The sequence below is a fragment of the Eretmochelys imbricata genome, chromosome 6 (assembly GCF_965152235.1).
Source record: "Eretmochelys imbricata isolate rEreImb1 chromosome 6, rEreImb1.hap1, whole genome shotgun sequence".
NCBI classification, from domain to species: domain Eukaryota; kingdom Metazoa; phylum Chordata; order Testudines; family Cheloniidae; genus Eretmochelys; species Eretmochelys imbricata.
Window position 1 is genome coordinate 6,971,317 of NC_135577.1, and position 21,881 is coordinate 6,993,197.

At 71.0% G+C, this 21,881-nt stretch overlaps 1 protein-coding gene across 1 annotated transcript; it reads left to right on the top strand.

Annotated features, from left to right (window-relative positions):
• The first annotated feature begins 317 nt into the window (after nucleotides 1-317).
• On the top strand, nucleotides 318-21,402 carry SLC5A2 (solute carrier family 5 member 2). Its single transcript, XM_077820668.1, has 15 exons — nucleotides 318-416; nucleotides 3,882-3,953; nucleotides 5,445-5,549; nucleotides 5,645-5,704; nucleotides 5,940-6,044; nucleotides 6,178-6,283; nucleotides 6,401-6,481; nucleotides 7,130-7,359; nucleotides 7,487-7,622; nucleotides 7,760-7,867; nucleotides 10,360-10,510; nucleotides 10,612-10,780; nucleotides 11,870-12,085; nucleotides 12,365-12,524; nucleotides 21,182-21,402. Exons 1-15 carry the CDS (start codon nucleotides 318-320, stop codon nucleotides 21,400-21,402), a joined length of 2,019 nt encoding a protein of 672 aa, XP_077676794.1.
• The last annotated feature ends 479 nt before the right edge of the window (nucleotides 21,403-21,881 follow it).

Here is a 21,881-nt window from a genome sequence, read left to right on the forward strand (position 1 = left end):
AGGGACAAGGCTAATCGCACTCTAGAGACACCCCTGCTCTGACACTAGCCACTGGCACATGGTGACTCAACCCAGAGCCAGTGCCTGGCCCAACAATGGGTCTGGAATCAGGACTCCTGCGTTCTGTCCCCAACTCAGGGCGGGACTGGGAGTCAGGATTCCTTCGTTCTAGTCTACTTCCCCCCTCCCCGCCGTCTCTGGGTTGGTTAATCACAGATCCAGCCCCATGACCAAGTTTGCTATTAACCATCCCCGCTGGCCCCTGGGGACCCTTCCAGGAGGTGTCATTTCGGTTCAGGGAGAGAGACCGCAACGGTATGGAGGGGGTGCCACAGTCCAGGGCCGTCATCAACAACCCGGCCGACATCAGCGTCATCGTGGGCTACTTCGTCCTGGTCATCTGCGTAGGGCTCTGGGTAGGTGACCTGGGGACACTGCCCTTTGCCCCAGTCCCCTCTCTCCCACCCCCCAACACTGGGCACCAGGGGGAGAAATTGCACAGGGTAGAGACCTGAGCCACTCTTCTGGGACCCAGAACCACCAGGCGGAGAACGAGAACTGACCACCCCAAAATTAGACCCAAAACTTGAGTCAAGGACATCCCCATATACACCCTGCTATCCAGCCATCTATCCACCCATCCCCATATACACCCCTCTATCTATCCATCCATCCACTCATCCACATACACACCTTGCTATCTATCCACCCATCCCCATAAACACTCTCTATCTATCCCCCATCCCCATATGCACCCTGCTATCTATCCCCCCATCCAGCCATTCCCATATACACCCCTCTCTCTAGCTGTCCATCCATCCTTTCCCATACACCCCTCGCTTTCTATCCCTCTATCCATCCCCATACACACACCCCATCCATCCTTCATTCCCCAAACACACCCCTCTTTCTAGCCATCCCCATACACACCCCTCTGTCTATCCATTCATCCCTCCCCGTACACACCTCTCTCTCTATCCCTTTATCAGACTCCATAGGCACCTCCCTACCTATCTATCCACCCTAATACCCAACCTTCTATCCATCCAGCCCCAAGAAGAGCCCGCTCTTTATCCAGCTACACAACCCTCTGTCCACCCATCCATCCCGCTGCTCACCCCTCTCTCCATCCCCATACACACCCCTCTAGCCAGCTGTCTATCCCCATACACACACACATCTACCTATCTCCATACACACCCCTCTATCCATCAGTCTCCAGAACCCCCCCACACTTATCCATCTATCCCAGAATCAAGCATCATCACCCAGGAACTCAGTCTCTGAAACTTGAATTTCCATCTCCACCCTAGCATGTCTCTGTTGCTGGCAGATCCCAGAATCAAAGCCCAGGGCTCGACCCTGGAAATCTGACCTCAGAACTTGAACTGTGGCCCGGGAAGCCCATCCACAAAACAGTGGGGCTCAGAAGGGCCTGCGGCTGAGGCCCACATCCACAGAGGACTTAGATGCCCAAGTCCTAGTTTTAGGCTCCCCTGAGATCCACAAAACTCTCACTCGGCTCCCACCCAACACCTAAGTCATTGTAGTCGAAGTTTCATACCTGCCAGAGTTTCTGCCTCGGGGCACATGAGCTGCTGCCTCCCTCTGGGTGTCCAGGAGGACACGCATTCATGCTACCCACTGGGCTATGCTGATGTGGGACCCCCTCAGTCCCTCCTGGTACAGCTGTTCCACAGTGCCTCAGTGAAGGAGTGGGTACAGCCAGGGGACTGGCCCCAGGAGTCTCCCACCTCCCAGCTGGATGTCCCAAGCACCAGCCCACAGAGTTCTTCTCAAGCTCTGGCCTGCTCTCTCTCTGGCCCAGGGACTCTTGTTCTTTAAAGCCACCATGGAGGAGAAGCTGCACCAGGAGAGACCAAGGGAGCTCGTACGTCCGACTATCCCATTATTGCTCCGTGGCTTCTCTTCAGGCAGAGGGGGGAATTGAACCAGGAGCTTCCACAACCCAGGCTGAGTACTCTAAGCACTGGGCTGGAAGTCGTAAGCTGGGCACCTCCTCCTGTGGCTGGTTTGTGGGGAGCGAGGCAGGCGCCCAACTCATTCTCACAAGGAACAACGGAGATACCAAAGCTGCCCGACCCCAGGAGAGGGATTCCCAGCTCTGGGCCGCTGGCAGAGCGAGGCGCCTCTCTGCAGCTTGGACTAAGGGGGCAAACTGCATGAGAAGGGCAGGACTTAGGACCTCCCATCTCCCACTGCCTGGCTCAGCTGGCTCCCTGCCTAGCACACCTAGCACCCATTCATTATATAGGGAGCCTGGCGCCTAGCTCAGGCTTTCTGGATCCCAGTGTTGGTCCAGTGATTTTTCTCAGCACCTAAACATTAGGTGTTCCCGTGCCGAGCACCATGATGCCTAAGTCCCTTTGTGGAGCCGGACCTTAGAACCCAACAATCTCATGTGATTGGCATGCCTAGAACACAAGTCACTGGCATGATTGATGTACCTAGAACCCAAACCGCTAGGATCTCGGATGGGGCTGTCCTTGTTCCACCACTCCCATGACATTTCTGTCCCTTCTCCCGCTTATCACTCCCTCTACTCCACCCCAGGAGGGTCCCATCTCACAGTGGAAGGGCTGGTGGGGCCTCATCCCGGCTGTACAGTTGGTTTTTTGCTCTTCTCATAGTCTTAGCTCTTTGATCTCAGCTCCAGATTGGGCAGGGACAGGGGAAGAGGTTGTTAATTATTACTGGGAAGTACATGGTCCATGCTCATGAGGCCTGTAATGAGGTGTTGTAAATTTAGCAGATTAGTCAGGGAGCAGAAATGTACGGCGTGTGCCCCCTGCATCACCTCGCCACACAAAGTCCCCCGACCGTTGACCCATGGCTTTAATAAGTCACTGCGGCCCCTCCAACTAGCCAGCCCCATCCCCTCACAGCCCCGAGTGCTGGATCCTCCCCCCGCGGACACCTCAGCTTGCTGCAGTACATGGCAAAGACCCAAAATGATGGGACACACTAGAATTACTCAGGCAAGACACATGCACGGCAGTGGGATTCCTCACTCAGTGCCAGGCTGGCTCACAACCGAGGCCCATCTAACTCAGCCTCCAGCAAAGGAAAATGTGACATACACACACACACCCCTCCACCCCCCGCAATATACATCTCAACCTGGTCTCTAACAGGGATCCCCCTGAAGCCTCGCGGCAGGAAGCTGTGTCACCAACTCTGGCTAGTTTCAGCCACTGAAATACCCAGTCCCTCTTTGAATCTTGGCCCCCCACAACTTCTGGTGGCAGGCAGTTCCGAAGGCCCATCACGCCTCGGGTGAAAGTGCATTTCCTGCCTCCTTGTGATTGACTCCAGGAGCTCAATCTATTTAGTGAAACCAAGAGCAGGTTAAGGGGTGGGCTGATCACAGTCTGTACGTACCTCCATAGGGAACAAATCATTAATACGGGGCTCTTTAGTGGACGAAGGTCTGACACGACCCAGTGGCTGGACGTAGGCAAATTCAGCCTGGAACTAAGGGGTACGTTTTTAAGAGTGAGGGGAATTAACCATTGGAACAGCTCACCCAGGGCTGTGGCTGATTCGCCATCGCTGGGAAGTTGGTGCCCCAGTTCAGCCAGGAACGATTTGGGGCAGTTCCCTGGCCTGTGCTACCCGGGAGGTCAGACCCGGCCGGCCTGAGAATCTCTGAGCCCCAGGTCAGTCACTCTCCAGAGGAGATTTGCTCCAGCCCGCTGAGCCGTCCCATCGCCCTTCTCGGAGCCTGGCATCTCCAGACAGAGCTGGGGGGGACTCACCCCGTGGAGGGAGACAGAGCTGGCAGGGTATCTCTGGAGCTGGTGAAGAAACCCAGCATCCAGCCCATGGAAAACGCCCTCCTCCCGCTCTCGCCCCTGCAGTCTATGTGCCGCACCAACCGCAGCACCATCGGGGGTTACTTCCTGGCTGGTAGGAACATGGTCTGGGGGCCGGTGAGTATTGCAGTGGGGGCGGGGGAGACAGACAGACAGACGGATAGATGGGTGCGTATGGGGCTAACCGTCGATCTCGGGAACGGATTCAGAGATGGATTTAGGGAAGAGGGTTAATACTTGACCCTAGAAGCAGCTGGGGTGAGGATGGGGCAGTGTGGGGCGGGGCAGGGGATTGATGTCAGGGGGCCCATAGCAAGGGTATGAGGTTGAGTGGCAGGGGGTTGGCTTTAGGGGCAGTGCCCAGAGGCAGGGGCTGGCATTGGGACAGTGCCCGGGGGCAGGGGTTCGTGTTAGGGGCAGTGCCCGGGAGCAGGGGGTGGCATTAGGGGCAGTGCCCAGGGGCAGGGGGTTGGGGTTAGGGGCAGTGCCCGGGGGCAGGGGCTGGCTTTAGGGGCAGTGCCCGGGGCAGGGGGTTGGGGTTAGGGGCAGTGCCCGGGGGCAGGGGGTTGGCATTAGGGGCAGTGCCCAGGGGCAGGGGGCTGGCGTTAGGGGCAGTGCCTGGGGGCAGGGGGTGGTGTTAGGGGCAGTGCCCGGGGCAGGGGGTGGTGTTAGGGGCAGTGCCCGGGGCAGGGGGTTGGGCTTAGGGGCAGTGCCCGAGGCAGGGGGTTGGGCTTAGGGGCAGTGCCTGGGGGCAGGGGCTGGCTTTAGGGGCAGTGCCCGGGGCAGGGGGTTGGCATTAGGGGCAGTGCCCGGGGGCAGGGGGTTGGCATTAGGGGCAGTGCCCGGGGGCAGGGGGTTGGCATTAGAGGCAGTGCCCGGGGGCAGGGGCTGGCTTTAGGGGCAGTGCCCGGGGCAGGGGGTTGGGGTTAGGGGCAGTGCCCGGGGGCAGGGGGTTGGGGTTAGGGGCAGTGCCCGGGGGCAGGGGGTTAGCGTTAGGGGCAGTGCCCGGGGCAGGGGGTTGGCGTTCGGGTCAGTGCCCGGGGGCAAGGGGTTGGGGTTAGGGGCAGTGCCCCGGGGCAGGGGGTTAGCATTAGGGGCAGTGCCCGGGGCAGGGGGTTGGGGTTAGGGGCAGTGCCCGGGGCAGGGGGTTGGGGTTAGGGTCAGTGCCCGGGGGCAGGGGGTTGGCGTTAGGGGCAGTGCCCGGGGGCAGGGGGTTGGGGTTAGGGGCAGTGCCCCGGGGCAGGGGGTTGGGGTTAGGGGCAGTGCCCCGGGGCAGGGGGTTAGCATTAGGGGCAGTGCCTGGGGGCAGGGGGTTGGGGTTAGGGGCAGTGCCCGGGGCAGGGGGTTGGGGTTAGGGTCAGTGCCCGGGGGCAGGGGGTTGGGGTTAGGGGCATGCCCGGGGGCAGGGGGTTGGGGTTAGGGTCAGTGCCCGGGGGCAGGGGGTTGGGGTTAGGGGCATGCCCGGGGGCAGGGGGTTGGGGTTAGGGGCAGTGCCCGGGGGCAGGGGGTTGGGGTTAGGGGCATGCCCGGGGCAGGGGGTTGGGGTTAGGGGCAGTGCTCCATGCACCTATCCATAGCCCAGTCCCTCTCCCTCCGGCTATGCTGCAGGTGGGCGCGTCTCTCTTTGCCAGCAACATCGGCAGTGGGCACTTCGTGGGGCTGGCTGGCACCGGTGCCGCCAGTGGCCTGGCTGTGGCCGGCTTCGAGTGGAATGTAGGTGATTTCGAGTGCCCAGAACCCCCTCCCCCCCATCTCCCCCTCCCTGACCCCACTGCCCCTCCCTGACCCCTCTCCTCTCTCCCTGCCAGGCTCTCTTCGTGGTTCTCCTCCTGGGATGGCTCTTCGTACCTGTCTACCTCACTGCCGGGGTGAGCATCACACTGGGTATAGGCTGGGGTGGCTGGGAGCCAGGACTCCTGGGTTCTATCCCAATCCTGGGAGAGGAGTGGGCTCTGGTGGGTTAGAGCCGGGGGCTGGGAGCCAGGACTCTGGGGTTCTATCCTCAGCTCTGGGAGGGGAGGGCAGTGGGGTCTGGTGGGTTAGAGCAGTGGGGGCTGGGAGCCAGGACACCTGGGTTCCATTCTGTTCTCCCTTTACCTGCAGGTGATCACGATGCCCCAGTATCTGAAGAAGCGATTTGGGGGCCGGCGAATCCGGATCTATCTGTCCATCCTGTCCCTCTTTCTCTACATCTTCACTAAAATCTCAGTACGTAATTAATCCTCTTCCAGGGGGTGGGCAGGAGCACCGGCTGTGGGTGGTGTTCCTGGCTTCTCCCAACAGGGGGTGCTGTGTACATTGGCCCAATGCTGAGACCCCCATCCTGTATCGCCCCCCGTAGGTGGACATGTTCTCGGGGGCTGTTTTTATCCAGCAGGCTCTGGGCTGGAATATCTATGTCGCTGTCATTGCCCTGCTCGTAATTACCACCATATACACTGTGACAGGTAACGGGGCCGCATCTGGGGTGGGGGCCCAGGGGCTGCTCCAGCTGGGCCCTGGGGAGCGAGGGGGGGGGAGCGCAGGTGGGCACCATTTCACCCCACCCCTTGTTGCTCTCCCAGGGGGGCTGGCAGCCCTGATGTACACCGACACAGTACAAACCTTCGTCATCATTGGGGGAGCCTTCGTCCTCATGGGCTTTGGTGAGTGAGATCCACCCACTGCTCCCCCACGGACAGGGGCAGGAATTGCAGCTGAAAGGAAGCCGCCGGTGCCTCCAGACCCAGCAGGGGGCGCTGTAGGGAGTGGGGAGGGGGTGCCAGTTGTGGGGGGCTCCCGGTGACTCCAGTCCCAGCAGGAGATGCTATAGGAAGCAGGGCGGGGGTCCTGACTGGGGCGGGGGGGGCTCCTGGGGACTCCAGTCCCAGCAGGGGGTGCTGTAGGGAGTGGGGAGGGGGTGCTGGTTGTGGGGGGCTCCCGGTGCCTCCATACCCAGCAGGGGGTGCTGTAGGAAGCAGGGCGGGGGTCCTGACTGGGGCGGGGGGGGCTCCTGGTGACTCCAGTCCCAGCAGGGGGTGCTGTAGGGAGTGGGGAGGGGGTGCTGGTTGTGGGGGGCTCCCGGTGCCTCCATACCCAGCAGGGGGTGCTGTAGGAAGCAGGGCAGGGGTCCTGACTGGGGCGGGGGGGGCTCCTGGTGACTCCAGTCCCAGCAGGGGGTGCTGTAGGGAGTAGGGAAGGGGTGCTGGTTGTGGGGGGCTCCCGGTGACTCCAGCCCCGAGTTCTCCCAGATGTTGGGCGCAGGCTGCCGCGGTCACTCTTGGTCACAGTGCCCTCTGTTGGTTGCTTTGCAGCATTTCACGAGGTGGGGGGCTACCAGGGGCTCTTTGACAAGTACCTGGAGGCCATTCCCAGCAAGACCCTCTCTCCAGCCCCGGCCCTGTACAACATCTCAGCCACCTGCTACCAGCCCCGCCCCGACGCCTTCCACCTCCTCCGCGACCCCCTGACGGGAGACCTCCCCTGGCCAGCGCTAATCTTCGGCCTCACCATCATCTCCACCTGGTACTGGTGCAGCGACCAGGTATGGGGGTGGGGAGTGGGGCCCGGGGCCTTTCCCCTCTGGGGGCGCCGGTTCCCATCCAGCCCCAGGGTGGGGACTGGCTGGCTCAGGGTGTGGGGCCTGCCACGGGGGCATTCCCTGTTCACAGGTGATTGTGCAGCGTTGCCTAGCGGGCAGGAGCCTGACCCACGTCAAAGCCGGCTGCATCCTCTGTGGGTACCTGAAGCTGTTGCCCATGTTCCTCATGGTGATGCCAGGCATGATCAGCCGCATCCTCTACCCAGGTACGGTGCTCCTCACCTCACCAGGAGATAGTGACGGCTGGGTACCGCTGCCCCCTGCTGGCGGGATCCCAGCTGCCCCATGTCTTAACCCCCTGCCTCCAGGCCTGGCCCCCCTGCTGACCCCGTTTTCTCCCCAGACGAGGTGGCCTGCGTGGTGCCAGAGGACTGCAAGCGGATCTGTGGCACTGAAGTCGGCTGCTCCAACATCGCCTACCCCAAGCTGGTGGTGACGCTCATGCCTGCTGGTAAGCAGTTGGAGCTGGCCCCCACTGCCTTAGTGCATTGCTAGGGGGGTGCTGTTCTGCAGGGAGCGGCCGTGGGACTCAGCACGGGGCGCTGGGCTGCAGTGGGTTGGGGGGGCTCAGCAGGGGGCGCTGGGCTGTGGGGAGGGGGCAGGGGGCTGAGCAGGGGGCACCGTGCTGTAGGGAGCGGGCGGGGGCTCGGCAGGGGACACTGGGCTGCAGGGAGGCGGGCAGTGGGCTCAGCAGGGGGCACCGTGCTGTAGGGAGCGGGCAGGGGCTCGGCAGGGAGCGCTGGGCTGCAGGGAGCGGGCGGGGGCTCAGCAGGGGGGGCTGGGCTGCAGGGAAGAGGGCAGGGGGCTCAGCAGGGGGCGCTGGGCTGAAGGGAGCAGGCGGGGGGCTCAGCAGGGGGCGCTGGGCTGCAGGGAGTGGGTGGGGGTTCGGCACGGGGCGCTGGGCTGCAGGGAGCAGGCGGGGGGCTCAGCAGGGGGCGCTGGGCTGCAGGGAGCAGGCGGGGGCTCAGCAGGGGGCACCGTGCTGCAGGGAGCGGGCAGGGGATTCAGCAGGGGGCGCTGTGCTGCAGGGAGCGGGCGGGGGCTCAGCAGGGGGCGCTGGGCTGCAGGGAGCGGGTGGGGGCTCGGCAGGGGGTGCTGGGCTGCAGGGAGCGGGTGGGGGGCTCAGCAGGGGGTGCTGGGCTGCAGGGAGCAGGCGGGGGGCTCAGCAGGGGGCACCATGTTGCAGGGAGCAGGCGGGGGGCTCAGCAGGGGGTGCTGGGCTGCAGGGAGCAGGCGGGGGCTCAGCAGGGGGCGCTGGGCTGCAGGGAAGAGGGCAGGGGGCTCAGCAGGCGGCGCTGGGCTGCAGGGAGCGGGCGGGGGGCTCAGCAGGTGGCGCTGGGCTGCAGGGAGCGGGCGGGGGGCTCAGCAGGGGGCGCCGGCCTGCAGGGAGCGGGCGGGGGCTCAGCAGGGGGCGCTGGGCGGCAGGGAGCAGGCGGGGGGCTCAGCAGGGGGCGCTGGGCTGCAGGGAGCGGGCGGGGGGCTCAGCAGGGGGTGCTGGGCTGCAGGGAGCGGGTGGGGGCTCGGCAGGGGGCACCGTGCTGCAGGGAGCGGGCGGGGGGGCTCAGCAGGGGGCACCATGTTGCAGGGAGCAGGCGGGGGGCTCAGCAGGGGGTGCTGGGCTGCAGGGAGCAGGCGGGGGCTCAGCAGGGGGCGCTGGGCTGCAGGGAGCAGGCGGGGGCTCAGCAGGGGGCGCTGGGCTGCAGGGAAGAGGGCAGGGGGCTCAGCGGGGGCGCTGGGCTGCAGGGAGCGGGCGGGGGGCTCAGCAGAGGGCACCGTGCTGCAGGGAGCGGGCGGGGGGCTCAGCAGGGGGCGCTGGGCTGCAGGGAGCAGGCGGGGGGCTCAGCAGGGGGCGCTGGGCTGCAGGGAGCGGGCGGGGGGCTCAGCAGGGGGTGCTGGGCTGCAGGGAGCGGGTGGGGGCTCAGCAGGGGGCACCGTGTTGCAGGGAGCAGGCGGGGGGCTCAGCAGGGGGCGCTGGGCTGCAGGGAGCAGGCGGGGGGCTCAGCAGGGGGCGCTGGTCTGCAGGGAAGAGGGCAGGGGTCTCAGCAGGGGGCGCTGGTCTGCAGGGAAGAGGGCAGGGGGCTCAGCAGGGGGCGCTGGGCTGCAGGGAAGAGGGCAGGGGGCTCAGCAGGGGGCGCTGGGCTGCAGGGAAGAGGGCAGGGGGCTCAGCAGGGGGCGCTGGGCTGCAGGGAGCAGGCGGGGGGCTCAGCAGGGGGCGCTGGGCTGCAGGGAGCAGGCGGGGGTCTCAGCAGGGGGCGCTGGGCTGCAGGGAAGAGGGCAGAGGTCTCAGCAGGGGGCGCTGGGCTGCAGGGAAGAGGGCAGGGGGCTCCGCAGGGGGCGCTGGGCTGCAGGGAGCAGGCGGGGGGCTCAGCAGGGGGCGCTGGGCTGCAGGGAGCAGGCGGGGGTCTCAGCAGGGGGCGCTGGGCTGCAGGGAAGAGGGCAGAGGTCTCAGCGGGGGGCGCTGGGCTGCAGGGAGCAGGCGGGGGGCTCAGCAGGGGGCGCTGGGCTGCAGGGAGCAGGCGGGGGTCTCAGCAGGGGGCGCTGGGCTGCAGGGAAGAGGGCAGAGGTCTCAGCAGGGGGCGCTGGGCTGCAGGGAGCAGGCGGGGGTCTCAGCAGGGGGCGCTGGGCTGCAGGGAAGAGGGCAGAGGTCTCAGCAGGGGGCGCTGGGCTGCAGGGAGCAGGCGGGGGGCTCAGCAGGGGGCGCTGGGCTGCAGGGAGCAGGCGGGGGTCTCAGCAGGGGGCGCTGGGCTGCAGGGAAGAGGGCAGGGGGCTCAGCAGGGGGCGCTGGGCTGCAGGGAGCAGGCGGGGGGCTCAGCAGGGGGCGCTGGGCTGCAGGGAAGAGGGCAGAGGTCTCAGCAGGGGGCGCTGGGCTGAAGGGCAGGGGGCTCAGCAGGGGGCGCTGGGCTGAAGGGCAGGGGCCATATGACTCTCTGTCGCCCCCTACAGGTCTGCGGGGGTTGATGCTGGCCGTGATGCTGGCTGCCCTGATGAGCTCCCTGGCCTCCATCTTCAATAGCAGCAGCACCCTATTCACCATGGACATCTACAACCGCCTGCGGCCCCGGGCCAGGAGCAAGGAGCTGCTGATTGTGGGCAGGTGAGGGTGCGCTCGGGGCACTGTGCTGCGGGGAGGGCTGTGCCTCTGAGTTCCCTGTGGGCCCAGCCGTGCCCCTGCCCCTCACCCTGGTCTCTGGGCAGGGTGTGGATCTTGTGCATGGTGGCCATCAGCATTGCCTGGATCCCAGTGGTGCAGGCAGCGCAGAGCGGGCAGCTCTTCGATTACATCCAGTCCATCGCCAGCTACCTGGCGCCACCCATCGCCGCCGTCTTCTTCCTCGCCCTGTTCGTTAAGAGGGTCAACGAGCCCGTGAGTGCCAGGGGACCCAGGCATTCGGAGATGGACCGGGGAGGAGGAGGGAGGGACCCAGGTGTCCGGGGATGGTGAGAAGGGGCCGAAGGAGTGGGGAACCCAGGTATCTGGAGATGGGGAGGAGGGGTCAAGGGTGGGGGAGCCGAGGGACCCAGGTGACCGGGGATGACGAGAAGGGGCCATTCTTCCTGGCAGGGGGTTTTATTCCCTTCCCCCAGAGTTTAAGCTGGCGGGACAAGGCCTCATGGGCATCTCCTCTTCATGGGGGGGGGGGGCATCATTTGCCCTCTGATGCTCCGCATTGGGCTGTCTGGTGTCTCTGAGTCTGGCCCACTCAGCTTTGGGCTGCGGGGCTGTTTTGTTGCTGTGTACACGGCCGGGCGCGGGCCAGGGTCTAGGAGCCTGCGGGGTCAGAGGGTCCCAGAGCCAGCCCGACCCCAAACGTTTACACCCCGCAGCCTGGGCCAGCGTGGGCCGCTAATTGCCATGGAGACAGAGCCCGCGGGGGCCGTCTTTTGTCCTGTGGCAAACTGGCCTCTCACCCCCGGGGGAGCGATTCGCCCGGCGGGTGATTTGCCCTTTCAGAGCAACCCCTCAGGGGTACAGAGGCGGTAGGTGAGATCGCTGCCTGCAAGTCTACACACTAACCCCGCCGACCTTATTTAACAACGCTAACACGCGGGGGGAGGCTGGGGCCCAGCTGTGCGGGCCTCAGTGTCCCGCTGAGCTCCAGAGGCCTTGGCCCGAGCTGACACCCGGTCTGCCGGTGTCCACAGCAGGCAGCAGAAGGAGGGAGGGAGAGATGGACCCAGGCGTCCAGGCAGAGGGGAGGGAGGGGAGGAGTGGGGGAACCCAGTGTCTAGGCAGTGGAAGGATGGGGGAGGGGTGGGGTGGAGGGTGTGGGGGACCCAAGTGTCGGGCACAGGGCGGACGGAGGAGGGGAGGGGGGACCCAGGCGTCCGGGGAGCGGGAGACCAGGGGAGGGTGGAGGGGGTGGGGAATGCGCATCCCGGCCCTGGGAGGATGAGGGAGCGAGGACTCAGAAGCCCAGTGACACCCCCCCTCCCCCCGCCTTTCTCCACACAGGGCGCGTTCTGGGGGCTGGTCGGGGGGCTGCTGATGGGCCTGGCCCGTCTGCTGCCTGAATTCGCCTATGGCACTGGCAGCTGCACCTTCCCCAGTGCCTGCCCCCGCCTCGTCTGCGGGGTCCACTACCTGTACTTCGCCATCATCCTCTTCCTGGCCAGCGTCGCCCTGGTGGTGGGGGTATCGCTTTGCACCCCACCCATCCCTGACAAGCACGTGAGTAGCCCTTGGGAGCGGGGAAGGGGGATGGGAGCCAGGCGTCCGGGACAGCTGCACAGGGCGCTCACCCTAGAAGAGAGAGACCAGGGTGGGGAAGAATGCAGGACAGGACCACAGGGTGCTCGCCCCGAGTGGAAGAGACAAAGTGGGGAAAAGGGACCCAGGTGTCCGGGACAGCAGCACAGGGCCCTCCCCCCTAGGGGGAGGGAGCAGGACGGGGAATGGGACCCAGGCACCCCAGTGCAGAGTGCTCACCCTGCAACCCCCCATCCCCAGCTACACCGGCTGGTGTTCAGCCTGCGGCACAGCAAGGAGGAGCGTGTGGACCTGGACGTGGAGGAGGAGGAGAAGGAGGAGAGGAGGAGGAGGCAAGAAATGAGGCGGCAGCAAGGAGTGGCCGCGAACGGGGCTGTGGAGCACGTGCTGGAGGTGGAAGGTGGGGCTCTAGAGGACTCTGGGCTGCAGGGGGTGGGCGGGGGGGTCAGCAGGGGGCGCCAGGCTGCAGGGGGCAGGCGGGGGGCTCAGCAGGGGGTGCTGGGCTGCAGGGGGCGGACGGGGGCTCAGCAGGGGGCACCGGGCTGCAGGGAGCGGACAGGGGGACTCAGCAGGGGGTGCAGTGCTGCAGGGAGCGGGAGGGGGGCGCAGGGCTGCAGGGAGCAGGCAAGGGCTCAGCAGGGGGTGCCGGGCTGCAGGGGGCTCAGCAGGGGGCGCTGTGCTGCAGGGAGAGGGAGGGGGGCTCAGCAGGGGGGCGCAGGGCTGCAGGGAGCAGGCAAGGGCTCAGCAGGGGGCGCCGGGCTGCAGGGGGCAGGCGGGGGGCTCAGCAGGGGGTGCCAGGCTGCAGGGGGTGGGCGGGGGGCTCAGCAGGGGGCGCCGGGCTGCAGGGAGCAGGCAAGGGCTCAGCAGGGGGCGCCAGGCTGCAGGGAGCAGGCAAGGGCTCAGCAGGGGATGCCAGGCTGCAGGGGGCAGGCGGGGGGGCTCAGCAGGGGGCGCCGGGCTGCAGGGAGTGGGAGGGGGGCTCAGCAGGGGGCGCCGGGCTGCAGGGAGCAGGCAAGGGCTCAGCAGGGGGCGCCGGGCTGCAGGGGGCGGGCGGGGGGCTCAGCAGGGGGCGCTGGGCTGCAGGGAGCAGGCAAGGGCTCAGCAGGGGGCGCCGGGCTGCAGGGAGCGGGCGGGGCGCTCAGCAGGGGGCGCTGGGCTGCAGGGGGCGGGCGGGGGGCTCAGCAGGGGGTGCTGGGCTGCAGGGAGCAGGCAAGGGCTCAGCAGGGGGCGCCGGGCTGCAGGGGGCGGGTGGGGGGGCTCAGCAGAGGGCGCCGGGCTGCAGGGGGTGGGTGGGGGGCTCAGCAGGGGGCGCTGGGCTGCAGGGAGCAGGCAAGGGCTCAGCAGGGGGTGCCAGGCTGCAGGGGGCGGGCGGGGGGCTCAGCAGGGGGCGCCGGGCTGCAGGGAGCAGGCAAGGGCTCAGCAGGGGGCGCCGAGCTGCAGGGGGCGGGCGGGGGGCTCAGCAGGGGGCGCCGGGCTGCAGGGAGCAGGCAAGGGCTCAGCAGGGGGCGCCGGGCTGCAGGTGGCGGACAGAGGGCTCAGCAGGGGGTGCCAGGCTGCAGGGGGCAGGCGTGGGGCTCAGCAGGGGGCGCCGGGCTGCAGGGAGTGGGAGGGGGGCTCAGCAGGGGGCGCCGGGCTGCAGGGAGCAGGCAAGGGCTCAGCAGGGGGCGCCGGGCTGCAGGGGGGGGGCGGGGGGCTCAGCAGGGGGCGCTGGGCTGCAGGGAGCAGGCAAGGGCTCAGCAGGGGGCGCTGGGCTGCAGGGGGCGGGCGGGGGGCTCAGCAGGGGGCGCCGGGCTGCAGGGAGCAGGCAAGGGCTCAGCAGGGGGCGCCGGGCTGCAGAAAGCGGGCGGGGGGGCTCAGCAGGGGGCGCTGGGCTGCAGGGGGCGGGCGGGGGGGCTCAGCAGGGGGCGCCGGGCTGCAGGGAGCAGGCAAGGGCTCAGCAGGGGGGCGCCGGGCTGCAGAAAGCGGGCGGGGGGCTCAGCAGGGGGCGCCGGGCTGCAGGGAGCAGGCAAGGGCTCAGCAGGGGGCGCCGGGCTGCAGGGAGCGGGCGGGGGCTCAGCAGGGGGCGCTGGGCTGCAGGGGGCGGGCGGGGGGCTCAGCAGGGGGCGCCGGGCTGCAGGGAGCAGGCAAGGGCTCAGCAGGGGGCGCCGGGCTGCAGGGAGCGGGTGGGGGGCTCAGCAGGGGGCGCTGGGCTGCAGGGAGCAGGCAAGGGCTCAGCAGGGGGCGCCGGGCTGCAGGGAGCAGGCGGGGGCTCAGCAGGGGGTGCTGGGCTGCAGGGGGCGGGCGGGGGGCTCAGCAGAGGGCGCCGGGCTGCAGGGGGTGGGTGGGGGGCTCAGCAGGGGGCGCCGGGCTGCAGGTGGCGGACAGAGGGCTCAGCAGGGGGTGCCAGGCTGCAGGGGGTGGGCGGGGGGCTCAGCAGGGGGCGCCGGGCTGCAGGGAGCAGGCAAGGGCTCAGCAGGGGGCGCCAGGCTGCAGGGAGCAGGCAAGGGCTCAGCAGGGGGTGCCAGGCTGCAGGGGGCAGGCGGGGGGGCTCAGCAGGGGGCGCCGGGCTTGCAGGGAGTGGGAGGGGGGCTCAGCAGGGGGCGCCGGGCTGCAGGGAGCAGGCAAGGGCTCAGCAGGGGGCGCCGGGCTGCAGGGGGCGGGCGGGGGGCTCAGCAGGGGGCGCTGGGCTGCAGGGAGCAGGCAAGGGCTCAGCAGGGGGCGCCAGGCTGCAGGGAGCGGGTGGGGGGCTCAGCAGGGGGCGCCGGGCTGCAGGGAGCAGGCAAGGGCTCAGCAGGGGGCGCCGGGCTGCAGAAAGCGGGCGGGGGGCTCAGCAGGGGGCGCTGGGCTGCAGGGGGCGGGCGGGGGGCTCAGCAGGGGGTGCCGGGCTGCAGGGAGCAGGCAAGGGCTCAGCAGGGGGCGCCGGGCTGCAGAAAGCGGGCGGGGGGCTCAGCAGGGGGCGCTGGGCTGCAGGGGGCGGGCGGGGGGCTCAGCAGGGGGTGCCGGGCTGCAGGGAGCAGGCAAGGGCTCAGCAGGGGGTGCCAGGCTGCAGGGGGCAGGCGGGGGGCTCAGCAGGGGTCGCCGGGCTGCAGGGAGTGGGAGGGGGGCTCAGCAGGGGGCGCCGGGCTGCAGGGAGCAGGCAAGGGCTCAGCAGGGGGCGCCGGGCTGCAGGGGGCGGGCGGGGGGCTCAGCAGGGGGCGCTGGGCTGCAGGGAGCAGGCGGGGGGCTCAGCAGGGGGCGCCGGGCTGCAGGGAGCAGGCAAGGGCTCAGCAGGGGGCGCCGGGCTGCAGAAAGCGGGCGGGGGGCTCAGCAGGGGGCGCTGGGCTGCAGGGGGCGGGCGGGGGGCTCAGCAGGGGGCGCCGGGCTGCAGGGAGCAGGCAAGGGCTCAGCAGGGGGCGCCGGGCTGCAGAAAGCGGGCGGGGGGCTCAGCAGGGGGCGCCGGGCTGCAGGGAGCAGGCAAGGGCTCAGCAGGGGGCGCCGGGCTGCAGGGAGCGGGCGGGGGGCTCAGCAGGGGGCGCTGGGCTGCAGGGGGCGGGCGGGGGGCTCAGCAGGGGGCGCCGGGCTGCAGGGAGCAGGCAAGGGCTCAGCAGGGGGCGCCGGGCTGCAGGGAGCGGGTGGGGGGCTCAGCAGGGGGCGCTGGGCTGCAGGGAGCAGGCAAGGGCTCAGCAGGGGGCGCCGGGCTGCAGGGAGCAGGCGGGGGCTCAGCAGGGGGTGCTGGGCTGCAGGGGGCGGGCGGGGGGCTCAGCAGAGGGCGCCGGGCTGCAGGGGGTGGGTGGGGGGCTCAGCAGGGGGCGCCGGGCTGCAGGTGGCGGACAGAGGGCTCAGCAGGGGGTGCCAGGCTGCAGGGGGTGGGCGGGGGGCTCAGCAGGGGGCGCCGGGCTGCAGGGAGCAGGCAAGGGCTCAGCAGGGGGCGCCAGGCTGCAGGGAGCAGGCAAGGGCTCAGCAGGGGGTGCCAGGCTGCAGGGGGCAGGCGGGGGGCTCAGCAGGGGGCGCCGGGCTGCAGGGAGTGGGAGGGGGGCTCAGCAGGGGGCGCCGGGCTGCAGGGAGCAGGCAAGGGCTCAGCAGGGGGCGCCGGGCTGCAGGGGGCGGGCGGGGGGCTCAGCAGGGGGCGCTGGGCTGCAGGGAGCAGGCAAGGGCTCAGCAGGGGGCGCCAGGCTGCAGGGAGCGGGTGGGGGGCTCAGCAGGGGGCGCCGGGCTGCAGGGAGCAGGCAAGGGCTCAGCAGGGGGCGCCGGGCTGCAGAAAGCGGGCGGGGGGCTCAGCAGGGGGCGCTGGGCTGCAGGGGGCGGGCGGGGGGCTCAGCAGGGGGTGCCGGGCTGCAGGGAGCAGGCAAGGGCTCAGCAGGGGGCGCCGGGCTGCAGAAAGCGGGCGGGGGGCTCAGCAGGGGGCGCTGGGCTGCAGGGGGCGGGCGGGGGGCTCAGCAGGGGGTGCCGGGCTGCAGGGAGCAGGCAAGGGCTCAGCAGGGGGTGCCAGGCTGCAGGGGGCAGGCGGGGGGCTCAGCAGGGGGCGCCGGGCTGCAGGGAGTGGGAGGGGGGCTCAGCAGGGGGCGCCGGGCTGCAGGGAGCAGGCAAGGGCTCAGCAGGGGGCGCCGGGCTGCAGGGGGCGGGCGGGGGGCTCAGCAGGGGGCGCTGGGCTGCAGGGAGCAGGCAAGGGCTCAGCAGGGGGCGCCGGGCTGCAGGGAGCGGGCGGGGGGCTCAGCAGGGGGCGCCGGGCTGCAGGGAGCAGGCAAGGGCTCAGCAGGGGGCGCCGGGCTGCAGAAAGCGGGCGGGGGGCTCAGCAGGGGGCGCTGGGCTGCAGGGGGCGGGCGGGGGGCTCAGCAGGGGGCGCCGGGCTGCAGGGAGCAGGCAAGGGCTCAGCAGGGGGCGCCGGGCTGCAGAAAGCGGGCGGGGGGCTCAGCAGGGGGCGCCGGGCTGCAGGGAGCAGGCAAGGGCTCAGCAGGGGGCGCCGGGCTGCAGGGAGCGGGTGGGGGGCTCAGCAGGGGGCGCTGGGCTGCAGGGAGCAGGCGGGGGCTCAGCAGGGGGTGCTGGGCTGCAGGGGGCGGGCGGGGGGCTCAGCAGAGGGCGCCGGGCTGCAGGGGGTGGGTGGGGGGCTCAGCAGGGGGCGCTGGGCTGCAGGGAGCAGGCAAGGGCTCAGCAGGGGGTGCCAGGCTGCAGGGGGCGGGCGGGGGGCTCAGGAGGGGGCGCCGGGCTGCAGGGAGCAGGCAAGGGCTCAGCAGGGGGCGCCAGGCTGCAGGGAGCAGGCAAGGGCTCAGCAGGGGGTGCCAGGCTGCAGGGGGCAGGCGGGGGGCTCAGCAGGGGGCGCCGGGCTGCAGGGAGTGGGAGGGGGGCTCAGCAGGGGGCGCCGGGCTGCAGGGAGCAGGCAAGGGCTCAGCAGGGGGCGCCGGGCTGCAGGGGGCGGGCGGGGGGCTCAGCAGGGGGCGCTGGGCTGCAGGGAGCAGGCGGGGCTCAGCAGGGGGCGCTGGGCTGCAGGGGGCGGGCGGGGGGCTCAGCAGGGGGCGCCCGGCTGCAGGGAGCAGGCAAGGGCTCAGCAGGGGGCGCCGGGCTGCAGGGAGCGGGCGGGGGGGCTCAGCAGGGGGTGCTGGGCTGCAGGGGGCGGGCGGGGGGCTCAGCAGGGGGTGCTGGGCTGCAGGGAGCAGGCAAGGGCTCAGCAGGGGGCGCCGGGCTGCAGGGAGCGGGCGGGGGGCTCAGCAGGGGGCGCTGGGCTGCAGGGGGCGGGCGGGGGGCTCAGCAGGGGGCGCCGGGCTGCAGGGAGCAGGCAAGGGCTCAGCAGGGGGCGCCGGGCTGCAGGGAGCGGTGTGGGGGGCTCAGCAGGGGGCGCTGGGCTGCAGGGAGCAGGCAAGGGCTCAGCAGGGGGCGCCGGGCTGCAGGGAGCAGGCGGGGGGCTCAGCAGGGGGTGCTGGGCTGCAGGGGGCGGGCGGGGGGCTCAGCAGAGGGGCGCCGGGCTGCAGGGGGTGGGTGGGGGGCTCAGCAGGGGGCGCCGGGCTGCAGGTGGCGGACAGAGGGCTCAGCAGGGGGTGCCAGGCTGCAGGGGGGTGGGCGGGGGGGCTCAGCAGGGGGCGCCGGGCTGCAGGGAGCAGGCAAGGGCTCAGCAGGGGGCGCCAGGCTGCAGGGGGCAGGCGGGGGGCTCAGCAGGGGGCGCCGGGCTGCAGGGAGTGGGAGGGGGGCTCAGCAGGGGGCGCCGGGCTGCAGGGAGCAGGCAAGGGCTCAGCAGGGGGCGCCGGGCTGCAGGGGGCGGGCGGGGGGCTCAGCAGGGGGCGCTGGGCTGCAGGGAGCAGGCAAGGGCTCAGCAGGGGGCGCCGGGCTGCAGAAAGCGGGCGGGGGGGCTCAGCAGGGGGCGCTGGGCTGCAGGGGGCGGGGCGGGGGGGCTCAGCAGGGGGGTGCCGGGCTGCAGGGAGCAGGCAAGGGCTCAGCAGGGGGCGCCGGGGCTGCAGAAAGCGGGCGCGGGGGGCTCAGCAGGGGGGCGCCAGGCTGCAGGGAGCAGGCAAGGGCTCAGCAGGGGGTGCCAGGCTGCAGGGGGCAGGCGGGGGGCTCAGCAGGGGGCGCCGGGCTGCAGGGAGTGGGAGGGGGGCTCAGCAGGGGGCGCCGGGCTGCAGGGAGCAGGCAAGGGCTCAGCAGGGGGCGCCGGGCTGCAGGGGGCGGGCGGGGGGCTCAGCAGGGGGCGCTGGGCTGCAGGGAGCAGGCAAGGGCTCAGCAGGGGGCGCCGGGGCTGCAGGGAGCGGGCGGGGGGCTCAGCAGGGGGCGCCGGGCTGCAGGGAGCAGGCAAGGGCTCAGCAGGGGGCGCCGGGCTGCAGAAAGCGGGCGGGGGGGCTCAGCAGGGGGCGCTGGGCTGCAGGGGGCGGGGCGGGGGGCTCAGCAGGGGGCGCCGGGCTGCAGGAGCAGGCAAGGGCTCAGCAGGGGGCGCCGGGCTGCAGAAAGCGGGGCGGGGGGCTCAGCAGGGGGCGCCGGGCTGCAGGGAGCAGGCAAGGGCTCAGCAGGGGGCGCCGGGCTGCAGGGAGCGGGTGGGGGGGCTCAGCAGGGGGCGCTGGGCTGCAGGGAGCAGGCGGGGGCTCAGCAGGGGGTGCTGGGCTGCAGGGGGCGGGCGGGGGGCTCAGCAGAGGGCGCCGGGCTGCAGGGGGGTGGGTGGGGGGCTCAGCAGGGGGCGCTGGGCTGCAGGGAGCAGGCAAGGGCTCAGCAGGGGGTGCCAGGCTGCAGGGGGCGGGGCGGGGGGCTCAGGAGGGGGCGCCGGGCTGCAGGGAGCAGGCAAGGGCTCAGCAGGGGGCGCCAGGCTGCAGGGAGCAGGCAAGGGCTCAGCAGGGGGTGCCAGGCTGCAGGGGGCAGGCGGGGGGCTCAGCAGGGGGGCGCCGGGCTGCAGGGAGTGGGAGGGGGGCTCAGCAGGGGGCGCCGGGCTGCAGGGAGCAGGCAAGGGCTCAGCAGGGGGCGCCGGGCTGCAGGGGGCGGGCGGGGGGCTCAGCAGGGGGCGCTGGGCTGCAGGGAGCAGGCGGGGGCTCAGCAGGGGGCGCTGGGCTGCAGGGGGCGGGCGGGGGGCTCAGCAGGGGGGCGCCCGGCTGCAGGGAGCAGGCAAGGGCTCAGCAGGGGGCGCCGGGCTGCAGGGAGCGGGCGGGGGGGCTCAGCAGGGGGTGCTGGGCTGCAGGGGGCGGGCGGGGGGCTCAGCAGGGGGTGCTGGGCTGCAGGGAGCAGGCAAGGGCTCAGCAGGGGGCGCTGGGCTGCAGGGAGCAGGCAAGGGCTCAGCAGGGGGCGCTGGGCTGCAGGGAGCAGGCAAGGGCTCAGCAGGGGGCGCCGGGCTGCAGGGAGCGGGCGGGGGGCTCAGCAGGGGGGCGCCGGGCTGCAGGGGAGCGGGCGGGGGGCTCAGCAGGGGGCGCCGGGCTGCAGGGAGCAGGCAAGGGCTCAGCAGGGGGTGCTGGGCTGCAGGGGGCGGGTGGGGGGCTCAGCAGGGGGCGCCAGGCTGCAGGGAGCAGGCAAGGGCTCAGCAGGGGGCGCCGAGCTGCAGGGGGCGGGGCGGGGGGGCTCAGCAGGGGGCGCCGGGCTGCAGGGAGCAGGCAAGGGCTCAGCAGGGGGGCGCCGAGCTGCAGGGGGCGGGGCGGGGGGCTCAGCAGGGGGCGCCGGGCTGCAGGGAGCAGGCAAGGGCTCAGCAGGGGGCTCCGGGCTGCAGGTGGCGGACAGAGGGCTCAGCAGGGGGCGCCGGGCTGCAGGGAGCAGGCAAGGGCTCAGCAGGGGATGCCAGGCTGCAGGGGGCAGGCGGGGGGGCTCAGCAGGGGGCGCCGGGCTGCAGGGGGTAGGTGGGGGGGCTCAGCAGGGGGCGCCAGGCTGCAGGGAGCAGGCAAGGGCTCAGCAGGGGGCGCCGAGCTGCAGGGGGCGGGCGGGGGGCTCAGCAGGGGGCGCAGGGCTGCAGGGAGCAGGCAAGGGCTCAGCAGGGGGCGCCGAGCTGCAGGGGGCGGGGCGGGGGGGCTCAGCAGGGGGCGCAGGGCTGCAGGGAGCAGGCAAGGGCTCAGCAGGGGGCGCCGAGCTGCAGGGGGCGGGCGAGGGGCTCAGCAGGGGGCGCCGGGCTGCAGGGAGCAGGCAAGGGCTCAGCAGGGGGCGCCGGGCTGCAGGTGGCGGACAGAGGGCTCAGCAGAGGGCGCCGGGCTGCAGGGGGCGGGGCGAGGGGCTCAGCAGGGGGCGCCGGGCTGCAGGTGGCGGACAGAGGGCTCAGCAGGGGGGTGCCAGGCTGCAGGGGGTGGGCGGGGGGCTCAGCAGGGGGCGTCATGCTGCAGGGGGCAGGCGGGGGGCTCAGCAGGGGGCACTGGGCTGCAGGGAGCAGACAAGGGCTCAGCAGGGGGCGCCGGGCTGCAGGTGACGGGTGGGGGGCTCAGCAGGGGGCGCCGGGCTGCAGGTGACGGGTGGGGGGCTCAGCAGGGGGCGCCGGGCTGCAGGGAGCAGGCAAGGGCTCAGCAGGGGGGCGCCGGGCTGCAGGGGGCGGGCGAGGGGCTCAGCAGGGGGCGCCGGGCTGCAGGTGGTGGACAGAGGGCTCAGCAGGGGGTGCCAGGCTGCAGTGGGCGGGTGGGGGGGCTCAGCAGGGGGCGCTGTTCACATTCTTTCTTCCGCCAGGCCCCCCAGTAGGTCAGCCCCAGGGCTGCGTGGGGCGCTGCGTAGCCTGGCTCTGCAGCCTGGGGGGCGCGGCGCAGCGGGTGCCGGAGCCGGGTGCGGACAAGGAGGCCGAGGAGACACTGCCGGACATCACGGAGCAGCCAACCTGGAGCCGGGTCGTCAACCTCAACGCCATCGCCATGATGGCCGTCGCCCTCTTCCTGTGGGGCTATTACGCCTGAGCCGCTGCCCGCACCCCCACCTCTGCCATGCGGAGCCCCTCCCCCGGGTCTGAGCCCCACCGCAGGGAACCCACGGCAGCTTCTGCCTCTGCCACGGGGAACCCACAGCACCCTCGGCCCCCCACTGCCGCAAATAAACCCTTTTTCCCTTCCCCGTTCCTGTAGCCCCCGCCCCCACTGCACCCTCTGTCCAATGTGGCCTCTCCCTGTGGTGGGGTCCCCTCTGCCCTATGCCATCGTCCCCCTCCCCCCCGGCACTGTGCACCTCAGCTGTCAATGAGCGGCTTGTGTACACCCCTTCCCCCACCCCCAAGGTATTCTCTGGGGGCTCCCCTCCCGCCCAAACCCAGTGCTGCGACCACAGGAAGAGGGTGGAAATGGGAGGGGGACAGCATAGCCCCCAACCTCTCACCGACCCCCCAGCCCAGCCTCCCACCAGGTCCCCCCATGAAACTCAGGCTGGGAAGAGCGTGGAGGGA

What these genes read in the sequence shown, in the direction of transcription:
- SLC5A2 (XM_077820668.1), top strand. Translation starts at nt 318, where the DNA reads ATGGAGGGGGTGCCACAGTCCAGGGCCGTCATCAACAACCCGGCCGAC. An exon ending in GGTGACGCTCATGCCTGCTG is followed by an intron (nt 7,868 to 10,359) that starts GTAAGCAGTTGG and finishes CGCCCCCTACAG; the next exon opens with GTCTGCGGGGGTTGATGCTG. An exon ending in GCACGTGCTGGAGGTGGAAG is followed by an intron (nt 12,525 to 21,181) that starts GTGGGGCTCTAG and finishes TTCTTCCGCCAG; the next exon opens with GCCCCCCAGTAGGTCAGCCC.